The sequence below is a fragment of the Varroa destructor genome, unplaced genomic scaffold (genome assembly GCF_002443255.2).
Source record: "Varroa destructor unplaced genomic scaffold, Vdes_3.0 BEIS01000004.1, whole genome shotgun sequence".
In the NCBI taxonomy this organism is placed as follows: Eukaryota; Metazoa; Arthropoda; class Arachnida; order Mesostigmata; family Varroidae; genus Varroa; species Varroa destructor.
In genome coordinates this window covers 52,594,251-52,610,143 of record NW_019211457.1, presented here as the reverse complement: position 1 = coordinate 52,610,143, position 15,893 = coordinate 52,594,251, and the positions used below count along the sequence as shown (strand labels likewise).

Below are 15,893 nucleotides of genomic sequence, written 5' to 3'. Positions count from 1 at the left end.
ATCTATAGCTGTCTATCTATCAATCTATAGTTATCCATCTATCTATGTATCTATCTATAGCTCTCTATCTATCTACCTATCTATAGCTATCGATCTATCTATCGCTATCTATCTATCTATAGCTCTATACCTATACCTATCGATCTACCCATCTATAGCTCTATATGTATACCTATCAATCTACCCATCTATAGCTTTATATCTATATACCTATCAATCTACCCATCTATAGCTATCTGTCTATCTATAGCTAGCTATCTCTCTATCTATGTATCTATCTATAGCTCTATATCTATACCTATTGATCTACCCATCCATAGCTGTCTGTCTATCTACCTATAGCTCTATATGTATACCTATCGATCTACCCATCTATAGCTCTATATGTATATCTATAGCTATCTATCTATAGCTATCTATCTATCTATCTATCTATCTATCTATTTTCTCACCTATGCTACTCAGGTACCCAACATGATCGTTTAAAGCAATCTTGTGCTTTTTTCATCTCAAAGAGCCATAATGCTAATTTCTGTAAGCTGACCGTTTTTAGTAAATGCTCGACAACCGGTGAGAACTTGCGCAAGGATTTCATTGAAAAGTTATTTGTTTTTTCCGACAGTACAAATTAGGTACAACAACGAATTTAGCGGGGAAATTTAGATTTCTTATATTCTACTATGCTAAAATTGTTCATGGTTGATTAAGTATAAACCATCGTAGCTTTTTTTCTTCAGTGCACGAATGTTTTTCCGAAAGGCAGTCTTTCCTACATGGAGGGCGTCGCTGATTAGTTTGCGAAATGGATGATAAAATCTGAACCATCTCTACTTGTATGATTCATACTTTTCAATTATAAATCATATTAGTATTTTTCCTGATGGTAGAATTTTCTTAAATGGGAAAACGGGATAAATGCAACAGACTATCAATATTGCAACACTGATCTTATAGAGCTCGAATAACTACAGAAGACTGCGAAGCTAATAAGGTAAAGTACCCCGGCGTTGTAAGCAGGACTGAAACTTAATTTTGAAGGTACATCCAATTTTATGTGTTTTCGTACTGCTTACTTTAAAATTGACTTCAGTTATTTCTTCAAGCAACAGGATCCATGCATTAACAGGTGAATTATGTTAAAGTAAGAAAATTATTAGGGTATATAATAGGAAAACGGAATAATTTCAGTAAAATGACCAATTAGTGCTGGAGAATAACTATATGGCGGGGGGGGGGGGGGGGGATCATTGGCTCTAACAAAGGAAGGGTATAGAATATAATCACACGAAACCGAAAAGTTGCCACGGTGAAACAGAATCAATAAAATAAAGTTTCAAGAGCACTGGAACGGAACATTTATAAAAATGTACGTTTTCTATAGAAGAGTAACTTATATTAGCAAAGCAAGAATAAAATATTAGAATATAACTAACAGAGATAGCTGCAACATGGCTGTTGGAATGTTCCCCTACGATTGAACAGGACAACAGGAGCAGGAGTACTGCAATGGAATAGATGTTGTTGCTAACTGACTGAGTGGAATTACTGCTATAGGATAGCCGCGACAAGAAAATGAAATAAGCACTCTAGAATTTCAAACTGCAACGAGATTATCGTAAAAATGGGGGTCTGCAATCGAACTATAGTTTACTATAGTTTACGAACTATAGTTTACGTTTGGCTACGTTGGATTTCATTCGCCGGTGCTGGCTATGGGGTTTGTTTTGAAAATTGCTTGCCTTTGCCTTTGTTCGAAATATATGCTTATGCGTTGTGGTGAAATTAAGAAAAAAACAACTCTTCGGGAAAAACAGCAGCCGAGTAACTAACTATCTGCAAATCTGTCTAACTAAAATGTTTGCCACCGAAAGCACTTGCCGAAATCTGCATGAAATGATACACATGTTCTTATGCGCACTTCTCAGTTTTGCCATCGAACATGCCGTTCGAAGGACAAAAACTTTACACGGTGTTTTTTATAGTGGAAGGGGATATTTCATCAGTAGTTGGTGGGTTTCGACAGGTCGAGTATCACTGCAACTTATGTCCCAATACCTAAAATTGATATTTCGATGTGATAAAACGAAAAGCCGACTGTGATATCTGTTTTCATGTAGCCAGAGGTAAAAATCAACTTCGACGGAATTTCAATGGTTTTTCAAGGAGAGATAAATCTCGAGCTAGCTAAACATGTAGTGTACGTCCTCCACAACTAGACCAAGGATTTTATTGCGAAAATAACCAAAAGTCCGACTGGTCTTCTCGGTTCGCTTACGTAGCAATTAAATAGGAACGAGTTCCAGCATACTTTTAGGCGACTTTTTGTGGCGGCATCCAATACATTCCCACTGGAGAATTAGGCTAGATGTAGCACAAATTAAAGATGTTTCCATTAGAACAAACCAATGAAATGGCTGCAGAATTGCAACGAAATATTTGTTATGATGAATAGTATTCACATTAGATCAGGTGTAACATTGACAAAAATTAAGCTAAATCAAGTAGCACAAAACAGAGGCGGGACGAAGCTCGCGGGTCCGTATAGCTTAATTTGTCAGGACTCAAAATGAACCCTTGAAGTTTCGAGCTGGCGTCATTTTTTCTAGGTAGTTGTATCCTGGAAAGATATTCGTGGAAGATGAACTAATCTATCGAGCATTTTCCCCCTAGAAAAAAATTTCGCTATTCCCCGTAGAACATAATGGTAACTTGGCTGATTGTAAGTTGAGAGCAGCAACTTCTTTCTCATGTTCCATGTTTGGAAACAGTGCCAAAGCACCGTTTACAAGTAGAAAAGCGGCAGTCAATGTCATCCGTACTATCATCAATGTGAAGTCTGTTATGTTGCGTGAATAAATGTGCTCAACGTGTGTTGCATGACAATTTCTATTTATGCTGTATTATGGAAGAAACTGTTAGGCAATAGCTGGCTGCCGCTGGACTAGGTAAGAGACTAAATATGAATATAATCAGCGGTTTAGCCCTCCACAAACGTTCAGCAGGCGTAATGCGAAGCCCGTGGGCAGCTCTTTAATTACTTGCAAATACGGAATTCTTTCCAGCCGATAGCCTTACATCCAGGTCACATAGTCTTTTGTATGAATCATAGTGTGAGCTTTTAGGACAAAGCGCCACGGACGAGGCTGTTGTTGTTGTGGTCGTCGTCACAGTTGCTGCTAGCGATCCCGAATGTGTCATGATAAGAAGTAGCGGCCGAATGAAGAACATTTACAGCGCTAAACTAGCACGGTGTAACCAGTTAACTAGCGTAACAGCCGCTATTAGAGAGTGGATGAGTGGGAATAGTGTGTCTCATCCTGGTGGGGCCTGAGGGTCATTACCGTCCGGCCATGCTCCGCCGTTCTCTGTGTCGTTTTCCCAGCAGTCGTTCCTGCTTGCCTGCTTGCCTGCCTGCCTGCCTGTCTGTCCGTCTAGTCTGCCTCGAATATGTCTTCCAGCTTCCATTGATTCTTGCTACTGTTGACACTGCTCTCTCTCTCCCTCTCCCTCTTCCTCCCCCTCTCTCTCTCTCTCTCTCTCTCTCTCTCTACCTCTCTTTCTATCTCTAGCATATCCCTACCTGCCCATCCGTCGATTTGTCCGTCTGTCTCAGCAGCGTGGTCATTGTCGCCGTTTAGTCCCACTCACTTCTTCTTTCAACCTCTCTCAGTTTCACCTACCGCTGATGCTGCGGTTGTGTGTTAGACACTTCTACGATGCCTGTCTCTACTTCAGACGACTTTTACTGCTGCGGCAACTTCTTTGCCGCTACCGCTAGTGGCCTATTATCGCAAACGCGTAGAAATGCCATCGCTGCTCGCGCCCTAGACTAGCAACGTCGCATGAGCCAGTCAGCCACCGAACCACGCACGACTGTTGCCCGTCTGAAACAATAGTGAGCCAGGCAGCGACAGCCGCAACAATAATGAGCAGTCGAAGTAACGACGAACAACGACCAGGAACGGCAGAGTGTATACAATAGCAATAATGTAGCACGCCGTTATCCGAAACAGAAAGGAGATCAGAATGCCACCAAGTGTCCACTCGGCAAACGAGGATAGAGTTCCGTTGATCAGGCTGCTCGCTTCTAGTGATACTGCTAGTGATACTAGTAATCTCGTCAGAATCGTCCTATCGAAAACGGTGCTGTTACTCAGACGCGCCAATGAGAGGAAGGGAGAAGGTTTTTTTTAGAACAACTCGCAACAACGCGCCAAAAAAAAACAAGTGAAATATGACAAAAACCAAGATATTGACCATGCAGGCGATACCATGATTGGCAATCGTATATCAGTAACATCAGTCGTTATAATGGTGACACCCCCTTCGTTACGCAGGATAGGAGCCTCACCTACGTAACGAGGAAAAATAATAATATTTTTGGGGGCTACCGTTCAAGGTTGACCGTATATATACATATGCACGATTTAACGCGCAGCTTCTCTTGTACGATAGAATATAACAGCACTGCAATGGCGGGTTGAGGCAGACACCAGGAATCGACTATGAACTTGAATAATACTGCGATTTTATGTGAATTAGTGGGCAAGTATAGAACTGTCTCCCTGATTTCTCGCTAGACCCAGATTTCAAGTACGTAGAACCAATTATCTACAGACGTGCCAAAAAAACAAACAGACGTAGCAGATACTGGTCCCTTATTAGATGATCCCCCAGCGAGATTTACTCACTCACTTTGCCGAACTATCTACCTTGCGTCCTACTGTTCCCCGTTGCTCTTTTTCAGAACGGACAAAGGCTAGAACCGGTCGATTTCTCCCTTTCTTGGGACCGCACTAGACAATACCTGATTATACGGGTTTGATACAATCGAGAATGAGGCGGATAGGCGTACGCACAACGACACAGACAAACGAATTTGAAATAGTAAAAGCTTGTTAGCTTGCCATCGAACACGCAGCAATTGGCTGGCTCATAATTACCAGAGCCCCTATGTAAGGCCGAGTTGTCGCCTAACGTATTATGCCAGCTGAGATCTGCATCGGTAATGAACGCAGGGTGTCTGTATAACAAATAAAATATGTATTAACTCAGTAAGGCAAAGTCAAATCGTCTGTGCCGGTTGCGATTTACTTTAATATATCACTAGTCGCCTGTTCATAACAGTGGTCCTATCACATAAACTAGCACCTAGGCTGAGGAAGTCAGCTATGGCTTAATTGTAAGAGTGCCACGTCGATCGACGGTACATCTGTAGCTCGTAAGCTTTTGACCTGTTTTAACAGAATTCCTTTAAAAACCACTTCTAAATTGAATGTTATCAAGTTCCGCTCGACGGAATTCCAAATAGGTTCGTTTTAGACGATTACAAGATGCTATAAATGCTGAAATACGACAGACAAGGTTCCAATTAATCAATAGTGCATATACGTCTAGTTCTAAAGTCAAGCCGTATTTCGTACATCGTTTCATATACATGTAACTGTTGCGTTCGTTAACCGTTGCGGCCTACCTGAACGTGGATACGATTCACATCGAACAGAAATAAGCAATATCCGTCAAAAAGGGCCATTAGTATCACGGTCTACATTATAATTTGACAATGTGTTCCGCACCAGGGCTGCCGTACCAGCCATTTGAGATTCGGTCAACCCGTTCATTCATTCAGGTAGGCCTTCTTTCCCTTCAGCAACGTCGTCAGCATTTCTAACCGTGCAGCTCTAACGACACTACATACGCATGCACGTGGTTTCTATTCATCGTTTTTATAGCGGTGACTCGGTTGCTGCCTAGTTCTTCTCGAGCGCCACAGGAGCACAAGCTACTGTTGCTTTGATGTATAACCACTCTTGTCGTACAATAAAAAAAGTGATATATAATGTGTGTCCCGTATAAACAAGTGGCCATTGTATTCAGTAGGTGCGACTGTTTGGTGTTGTTGAATTCTTGTTTTGTACGACAATTCAGTCGGAACGATTGGTCGTCTAAAGGCCACCACGTACAGATGCAGGCACATGGCGGCAAGCCCCTGTTGAACGCGGCACGCGAAGACTAAGACGACGACTAGTTGCTTCAGCAATGGCAACAGCGCGAGGGCACCGAGACAACGCTGTATTCCAATAGTGCTACGAAGACTGTTAGTAGAGAGAAGAAAGCGGGAGGGCAAATACGGCAGTGCCGCTTCTGCATAATTCACGCCCTGTTCGATGACGACATCACACAACTATTATTGATGGATTATAGATGATGATGCACATGATTGTGGCACTACAAGTGCTACTCAATGCTTTATATATATAGCTCTTAGGCAACTGAATAGCAGCGGCCCGTAGGCTAAGAAGAAAATGGTAATTGTAAAATACGTGCGCGTGGATCTGTTCGTCTGTCTGTGTCGTGATTGCGTTCGCGTTTAAAAGGCAAATTAGGGCAGATAGAAGGACCGCGTTCAACACCGTCATCAAATTATAAGCCCGTTCGAGAGCAGCCGACATCTGCTTCATTTATTTACACTGTACAGTGTTACTAGTAATCATAATAACAACAGATACGCAACTATGAAACACCGCAGCAGCCGGGGCGACGATAACGACAATGCTGATACTGATGATATATATGCTGACGACAATTGAAGATAAACGCGCACTATATGAATATATAACACATAGATAATTGGTATCATAATAAATATTATTGCTAGTGTTGCTACGACAAAGATCATACTGTTGTCACGGGTAATAGTTAATGTTACGACGGTCCATCATGGTGGAAATAGCAGCAGAAGTCGCAGTGACCGACTGACCAGAAAAACAATAGCAGGTCAGACTCAGGCAAAGGTCTTGCCAATTTTTTGTCGTGCAGTTAGTAGTGCCGTTGATAATAGCAGTTAGTTGCAGTCGCTTTACCAACTGACGATAACGGTGATGGTGACGGCTGGATGTGCCGGTGCTGCTTGTAAGAAGAACCCGTCTGCGCTTACACATGTGCGCGCGTAGCGACAACGCCAATACATTGTTGAAAAGAGGAAAAAGCGACAAATCGACGATGTCTATAATGCGATCATGCCCTACAATTATAGGCAAACAGAAAGAGCTTTGCGACGAGAACTTTTTCTCCCGAGAGTTGGTGATTGGCGTCGATCATAGCTTTTTCCCTTTTTATTTTTAATTTTGTGCCATCATTGCTATAATGGACTCTCTTGTTTTTCTGTCGTCGCGTTCGTCCTGCACACTCGCATGCACGGCTGCCAAATAGAGGAGTGACTCTCGATTTCGTGGCGGCAAAGTCGTTACTGCATGTCGACAATCCACCGTCGTTGATGCCTTCAGCCCTTGCTGCCGTTGCGGCTGCTTTCCCCCGTCGATCGGCCTATTCAGCTCTAGTGTGCCGTCTGTGGCCGTCACTTTTATACGATCTCGCAAATTCGCTTTCCGTCAGCTCCGTTGACTCGCCACTATTGCCGTACGTCCACTGTCACAACGTCAGCGATGCTCGTCGTCAACACCGCCATTTTACGGCGTTGCTGTTACGGTACGCTGCAGTGGTTGTAGTGCGAGCGACTGGGGCTGCGGCGACAATTCTCGCAGTTGGCGTCAAGCCGTTCTTTTGGTCCGCCGTCGGTCGGAAGGCCTATATGTTTGTTAGCTTGCTTATATTAGCTGATGGCCTGCTTGTTTAACTGGCTGATTTGCTGCCTGGGGGTGCCTATCCGTTTCCGTAATCGTTCGTTCTCTCGTGGTCGCCTGTGTATGTGAGACGGCGTACCGTTCTAGCTGCCGCTATCGTTGCTTGTCATTGCTACCCGTCGCAGTAGCGGTCTTACCAACGGCAATAGCTACGGCCTCCGCTGTCGCTGCAGCCACCATCGTCAGCGTCGTTTGCTCAAGGTTGCCAACGCTGCTGTTGCTGCTGTTTCTGCGATGGTGCCTTTACTGTGGTGTTTGCTGTACGTAAAACCCTTTGGTAAGCTAGCCAGCCAGCCAGCCAGCCAAGCGGCGGCCGCAGCAGCGCCGTTCAAGAGATGCAGACCAGCCAGAAACAGAGTGTGAAAGAGACAAAATGAGCGAGCGGTAGAAGCGACGGCGGCGGAAGGAAAACCGCTAAAGACGTAGTCGAGAAATACCGAGCGAGAGAGAGTTAGTTGCCGTTGCTGTTTAGGATAGCAGCAGTGCTGCGCCCTGGCGACATTACAGGCCCGGTAGTCGTAGCTGCTGTTGATATTAGAAACAACAGCCAGCCAATCGTGGTTGACTAGCACCAGCAGCATGGCGCGCTACGACTACCACGATTAGCAATGGTGCTGCTGTTGACTCGCCCGGCGAGCTGTCTGACCGGCCAGAAACGGTCAGCCTACCGGCAGTAGCTGATTAGCAGAGTAACCGCGGCGCCACGGGCGGTCGTAGAAGCACCATCACTGCAATAGCAGTAACGAATGGCCAAGCTAATGCGCTAACGACCAACAGACATTGCTGCTGCGGGAACAGCAGCATCTTATATATATAAGCACTAACGAGTAGGAAAGAAACTACTCTTGGCAGTCGCCACAGTCGCCATGTAGACGAATACTGCCGCCATCTTCGTCCTTAAATGCAACAAGAGTTTGTGGTCGTCAGTCAGTGCGTCGCGCTACTACTATCGCTGCTGCCGTTGCCACCACCGCCCATGCTGTTATTACTGTCGACGCTTCTCGGCGCGGCTCTTTTTTTCTTCTTCCCTACTCCAACGGAGCGAGGAAGCTGACGCTGCTGTCGCTGTCGCTGCTGTCGCTGTCGCTGCTGTCGCTGTCGCTTCGAACAGCGCGCGGTTGTCAGCAGTAAGAACAACAACAACGGCGGCAATAGCAATCGATCCTTTATTCTTGACCCTTTGCTTTCATGTTCCCTCTTCTCTTCCTGTCTGTATTTCGTTTTCTTCCCGTCCATCTCGTACAGTCGGTGTTTTTTTTGATGCACGACGTCATGCAGTCATGCAATCTTCTCGCAAATGCTGTGTAAAGGTGCTCACAAAATACCAATGGAGCGAAAAACGATGGTAGCAGTAGACCACGGTAACACGACAGGTGATACACCTGCTGAAATCGTGCCATCACTGCTAGTAGCTATTACAAGGTAAAGGCCAGCGCGAAAACACGCTAAGGGCGTGCTGCAAAATCTCGCTAGCTAGCGAACTTCAGACAGCAATAGTAACAGCTGCAGCCATGGGGCTGGTAAACGTTATAGAAGGAAGCCGCGACTTTTACTTTTGCTCTCTTCCTCTATGTTACATTTTGTACCTCGCAGTAATTAGAACTTACATCAATTACAACTATTACAGCAGACACTAAGCTTTTCCTTAAGGAACTGCACGCTGGAGGTATTTGACGTTACCACAGCCAATATGGGCATTTTTCCAGGTTGGGGTTTTTATTTCTCTATTATTATTACTATTGTATTGGGCTACGCGGTGTCAACAAGGAGACGGTATAGCAGCTTCAGTTACCTGAAATTGTTTGCATAGATTACAGTTGCCTCTGCCCGTCACTGTCACAACGGTCGCGATGGTGTACAATTAAAGCTGACACACCAGCTTTCCAGTATCAGCAGCGGTAGCGGCAACAGGTATGGCTGCTCTTGTTGGCGACAATTCCAGCTGCTGCCGGCGTTTCTTGTCGTCGAAGAAAACAAGGTCGAAGGCAAAACGTAACAGAACGATCAACGTCAACCCCGTTCGCCCTGTTTCCTATCAGTGTTCGGAAATAGCTAGTCTCTATATACCGTATCCTTCATTTAGCAACATTGAAGAAAAACGACGTAAGCGAAACTGAAAACGCTAAATTAGTCGATCAGAATTCACTTCAGTTCAGTGTTAAACGAGACATTCATATACCCGGCGTCATACCCCTCCCGAATCAACGCGTAATTCCAGGTCAACAAGGTAAACTGGCAAGTGCAAGTATGTGTATATATATACTTCGTCTACTGCTCGTGAACGGAAATGATTCGACGACATCTCCTCCTCCTTTTGCTCAAGGTTTCTCAATACATTTAAACTGAGAGCTGTGAACACTGTGACTATGACGGCAGCGGTCGACGGCCATCGCCTGTCTCATTCGATTTAGACGTCCGGGAACGCGGACTAACGACAAACAGCCAATTAGGTGGAGTGCCACCTAGATATATCTATCGGTAGACTCTTAGGCGTAATCTGAGGCAGCCAGCTTAAAAGCGACTAGCCGCAACAGGCAACTGCGGGAGAGGCAGGTATACAGGTGCGTTAAGCGCTTTACGTTGCGGTGACAGTGTTTTGCAAATGACAAAGGCCACCTTCCGTAATATAGCACAGCGCAGTAGAATTATAATGTATTATATTGTAGAACAATTGTACAAATTCGTGCGAATAATATCAGTAATACCATTTGTACCCCCTCCCCCTCCCCCCCCCCCCCCCCCAAAAAATGTTCTGTTAAAATATTAGGCAAACGTCCTACCGACGCGATAAGCTTATTGAACTATGGTCCGGCTAGGCCACCACTGATATAATTAGGGGCAGGAAGCACCCCTCGGGGGCCATCAAAAGGCCCTTACAATCAGCACCAACGTGAACTTGAGACGACGCAAAAGATGTCACACAGTTTTGCGCCAGTTTCATCGTTACTATTATTATTATTGTTATTATTATTATTACTATGATTATAGTTATACTAGTAGAACCCATTTAGAGTAATTTTATACGCCTTATAGAACATTGGTAACTAGTTACTCGTGTACAGGGCATTCATATAAGTGCTACGTGCAATATGTAGTTAGGTATAAGAAGTATGCCCTTCAAGCTACCCGTAATATGTTGGCACCAAAGACTTGAGAGACAGACAGACAGATTTACAGGCGGTCGAATGGATAGCTGATGGCATCTACTTATACTCTTCGAGTTTAACGAAAGACAGATTTATGGTGGTTCGATTCGTCGGCGCATTGGTCAGGAAGTCGCAGCCGTTCTACGGCCTATGGGAATGTCGTTGTAAGCCAGTGTAGCTGAACGAATCTTAGCGCTATATTTGTTCGCCTAACATAACATGAAAGTCTATTGTAGAACGAAAATCTACAGGTGTATCCAGCCACAGTCGGAGCAGCCAAAGCACTGACAACGTAAATCAACAACCAAAACGTTTGCTCTTTTCACAGGTGTACGGAATAGGGACGCACCCAGGCGCGACTTAGTACACCGGTCAACTAGTGACTTTGTAAAGTAGCAATAATAACAGTGCGACCGCCACGAGGTATCGAACCGCCACTCGCTCAACCACCAGCTGCTACGATTACGACCAGGCGACCCCGACAACTATACGATTGTCAATACCACAAAGCTTATTCCCATTGAGTTTGCCGGACTTCGCTCGATTTATCGTTTTCAACGAAAACACCGGCTCAAATAGATTTTTCTTGACACACATAGTCATATGGAATTTTTTTCTACTTAGCACACAGAAATGAATAATTATGATATAATACAAAAGTCATGTAATACTTATCGAATACACGCGTACACGAGTCGATCGATCTCGAAAACACCACTAACGATTTCTGAGTTTTTTTGCGTAGCTTTGGCTTGACGAGAAAAACTATGATGGAACGACAGGCTAGGAAAAGATGTCTAAGAATAGAAATGAAAAAACTCCTCCGCGTTTCTATAGATTCTAGCATGAACTGGAAAAAACTATATTTGCGGGCAATTCTACCATGAGCGACTGGAAATCTACGGAAATATAGATATCAAAGTAACATATGGAAAAAAAATTGACAAAATTTGATTTTTCTTCGCCCTCTGCCACATGGTATTGTAGGCTCCAGTCGCCAGTTAGCAACTTCTAAATTCATCATATAATTTAGATTATTGGCTTTTCGATAGATTTAGTGTTGACATGTCATTCTGAGAGTGAAACTCGCCGTTTGGGAATAGTAGGGGCGCGAGGGATCAACGGCAGCACCGTGACCGTTTTAGTGCAATGTGAGCACAGGATCCATTAACATGGCGATACGAGAACACCGCTTCATTATCACAGTAAAATTAGATCACGACAGTAAACTATCTCTGTCCGGATACGTGAGTGACGGTAGTGAAATTACCCAAATCAATATGTGGCAAAAAGGGCCAACGAAGCAAAACAGCGTGCAATGGGTTTTCCGAAACGGGGTAACAAGAGAACGGGAACAAAGAAACTGCAGTGATACAGTGAGGACTATTACTGAAACGAGGTATCGCTAGATGGAATTAATAATAGAAAAAAATACAACAGGTTTGGGTAGACAATATGGATTAAGATCCGATAGGTCTGAAGTCACTTCTATATATATATACTGGTGAAAATAAAAGGCTTCCGTTGGATAGCATCCAGAACACTGAACACAGATCATGTGCGGTAAAATAATGTATTAGCTGATGAACCTCGGGGCTCGACGTGGGCGGACACTGCACGTTTGTCTAGTAGCGAGAACCAGTTGTGCCAATACATACATACATACATACAAGATGGACGGGTAAAAATAAATACGTGTGAGCTAAATCTTAGACACAAAGAATTAATGCATCGAAGGTCCTCCATTGAATGTATACGTTCGACAATGAAACATTTAGACTACGTGGGCGTAATCTACTCAGAACAAACTATGGGAACATCGGCTGTTGCTCATCGACAACGACAACACCAGCTAATACCGTTTTTACAGCGCTAGCGGCATTTTGTTATTGTTTCATTACTGCTAGTTTTCATAAGCTGTACACATGCTACGAATGTACATTTGCTTTTGTTTTTTTCCAGTTTGGCGCATGCACGTACGTACGACGAACGCGAAACAACGACTGCAGACGCGGTAGTGTGTTTTCCCCACTCGTTTCTAAATTGATTTTTTCCATGTATATTAATCTTTCTACACAGACAAATATTGTCTCTTTCGCTCTGGACGATTCGCTTTCACTCGCCCAGTTGCACAAATGAGCGAGATACCTATACGCGGCCGTTACATACTCGTTGCTAATTTGCTATTACTGTTGTTGCCGCGCATAGCACAGGCGTCACCAACGTTCCACTCGATCACTGTCATACTTTTTCGTAATTTTTTTCGTTTTCCTTTTTGTCGTTTTCATTATTTTTCTTACCTTTCGCTTCATTCCTCCGTCATTTTGACCGTCACCCCGAATTTTTTGTACGTCAAGACGCGACGACAACCGCAACAACGACTATGACTGCTACTATCCAATGGAACAATCCGGTTTTAGTTGGACACACTCATACACCGATACTCAAACAGACGACGCATGGAGCAGTATTGAGAGGCGAAAACACGCACGACGACTGCGCGGCAATGGTGGGCTACAGGCGGTGGACGTCTACCATGACCAATGGCGTCGATAGAAGTGCCTGTTACCTTGTTTGGGCTGAACGCCGGTGTGCAGTAGCCGTGATGACGGTGTTGGTACTAATGACGGTCGAGGCAGTTGTTCTGATACTGCACTGAGATGGGTCGTGACCACTTTTGTTGCTTCTGGTGTCCTATCGAAGACGTACGCCGCTGAGTCAACTGTGTGCGCGGCTGTGTGTGTGCGTAGAATGGATAACACGGTAAGCCGGAGCGTTGGCTGACTTGAAGAAAATGATATTCGAGCGCCAGATCTCGCTCGCTGTCCGTCACAGGCCGCACCGACGAACGGGGTATTGAGGAGACTGACAAATGTACAATTTATACAGACACACATATATATATATATCTACTTATGTATATAGTGGAATAATTTTATGCATGTGAAGATGCTAAAACGCTGGCCAGGCACTATTTTTCGATTGTCACACATTTACATACATGTGTGCGTGCACAAGCAGCAGCGGCAGGGGAAAATGACGTGAGTGACAATTTCTTTTGCCCACCCACACACACACACATGCCACGACGCGATCTAATATAACATTGTATAAGGTGTAGATATTCTGCAGATTCCGCTCTTTCTTGCTTGTTGTTCTTTTGTCAACGAATGCCTCTAGTAAATGGGAAGTCTTTGTCCGAGGTAGCTAACCGGCTCTTCTCATTCATTGATAAAAATAGCAGCGGCATGAGTTTGAAGCGTTGTTGAGGGATCGGCTCGGTGGTGTTACTACTTGGCGTAAAGTTCATAATAGTTTGGGGATATCTACCAAAAAAGAAAAACACGCCAATTAGTTCATGACACCATTTTCGACCAGCGAAGTCGCCGGTGCTACGGTTTTCCGTCGAACCATTTCTGCGTACGCGATGATAAACAAAAATTGTCAACTATGATTTCGACTCACTGACCGTTTGGCGAAACTGGGTTTTGTTGCGAATAGCTTTCCGGGGTCTGTTTTACTAGATGGTTCTCACTTTGGCCGCTGCGCTTTCCTCCTGGTTGAGAGTACCAATGGCCTTCGGACTATCGGCAACAACTTCGATTCGGCTGATTCAGGCTCATTGACGTATCCTAGGAAAATTAGTTCACTTTTCGCGCTTGGATTGACGATCCTCTCGCTATGTCAGCCGACACGCGATGACAAAATTTAACTACTTGTATATAGATCTAAATATTATCACACGGAAATATCTACATATATATGTATATATACATATGTATGTATATATATATATATATATATATGCGTGTACAGCTTAACGCGCACAGATGACTTAATACACAGAAACCGCTATTGCCGAGCGAAATGCACACTTGATTCGATACGGAGTATGACTATTTGAGAAGGTCGTCGTTCAGCCTCAGCTGCTCACCACAGGCCAACTCGTGTTCCTGATGACTGACAAGCTATACTGCGTCGTTTGGTGTATTCTCAGTGACAGTGGATCGGTTGCGTGGTTTCATTGCAACGATAGCTGCTGGCTGCCATCATCCGTGGAACGGATCAGCAGATCATGCTGGGCTCGTACTTGTCTTACGTTTCCTTTCGACACGAAGTCAACGGCAAACGAAAGTGATTCAGTAAATGATAGAAACGTTGTTACTCTGAGTACTGTCATACAATGACGATGATGTTGGTAGTAGTGGAAGAAGTGGTTATTGAAACAGTTTTAGCAGCAGATCGCAAGAACCGTGTGATGATGCTGTACTGCTATTGCTACGGAGCTCCGTCGGTGGCCGGCTTCGTTGCTGGCTGTCTAGTAAATCTTTGAAAGCCCTGAACCTGCAAGCGCGTGCTACCGCCTCCACGGTCTGAGTCAGTTTAAGCCGGCCGGCAACAGCCTCACATTGGCTCACAGAGCGAGAGGGCTCAATGCTGGCCCGATAAGTGGCTCCACCTAGTGGCCGTCAGCTCGCAGCGCCACCATCGCGAGCGCGGCCACCTGGCGAACTAGAATGACACAGTTAGACGATGACTCTGTCGAAGGAAGTGCTCCGCTTCGGGCTGCTGCTAAGCGAAGATTTGCTTGCCAAGCCATCATCTCGTAGCGTCAACGATGGCAGAGTGAATGGTTGATCGACTGTTCCAGTGAAACCAGCCGACGTAGGTCCCTGCTACCAGTGCGATTGGCGATCACGTAATCAGAAGACTTAACAAAACAGACCTCTTGGTCTTTAGTTGCACCTGCCTTTACAACTGTTAGCCGAGGAAAGGCAAGCGTTGCTAACATACTAGTTGCCCTTGCTTACCCTCAGGGATCCCTATTTCATAGGTGGCAAAAAAGGGGTCCGAAAAAACCCAATATCTACTCATTAGTAATTTGAGCCCGTATTTACGTGCGTAGGGAAACTACTCTCCTCGATTGGGTTCGATTGTGTGCGACTAAAACAAGACCTAGCTAGCACCAAATCCGTTCTAGTGTTTTCTGGCATTTCATAGGCCAAAATAAGATACAGGAGAATTTCGAAGTCAACGTCTCTGTCGACCACGAATTCGTTGCTCGGCTGATTGAATTTAACAAAAAAGGAGTATCGCCGCGACA

At 44.6% G+C, this 15,893-nt stretch overlaps 1 protein-coding gene across 7 annotated transcripts in view; it reads right to left on the bottom strand.

Moving 5' to 3' along the window:
• LOC111248584 (phosphatidylinositol 3-kinase regulatory subunit alpha-like) overlaps nt 1-15,893 on the bottom strand; it is a 104,091-nt gene that overhangs the window by 14,049 nt on the left and 74,149 nt on the right. For 2 of the 7 annotated variants that reach the window (XM_086988279.1, XM_086988283.1), the window contains exon 1: nt 5,474-10,268. The exons of 1 other annotated variant lie outside the window; for it this stretch is intronic. In XM_086988279.1, the coding sequence (XP_086844405.1) occupies nt 5,474-5,533 (60 nt within the window). In that variant the 5' untranslated portion in view covers nt 5,534-10,268. Of the gene's footprint in view, nt 1-3,580; nt 5,402-5,473; nt 10,269-13,089; nt 15,183-15,893 lie in introns of those variants that run through there. 4 more of the 7 variants (XM_086988281.1, XM_022801144.2, XM_086988280.1 and 1 more) reach the window with 4 other exon arrangements.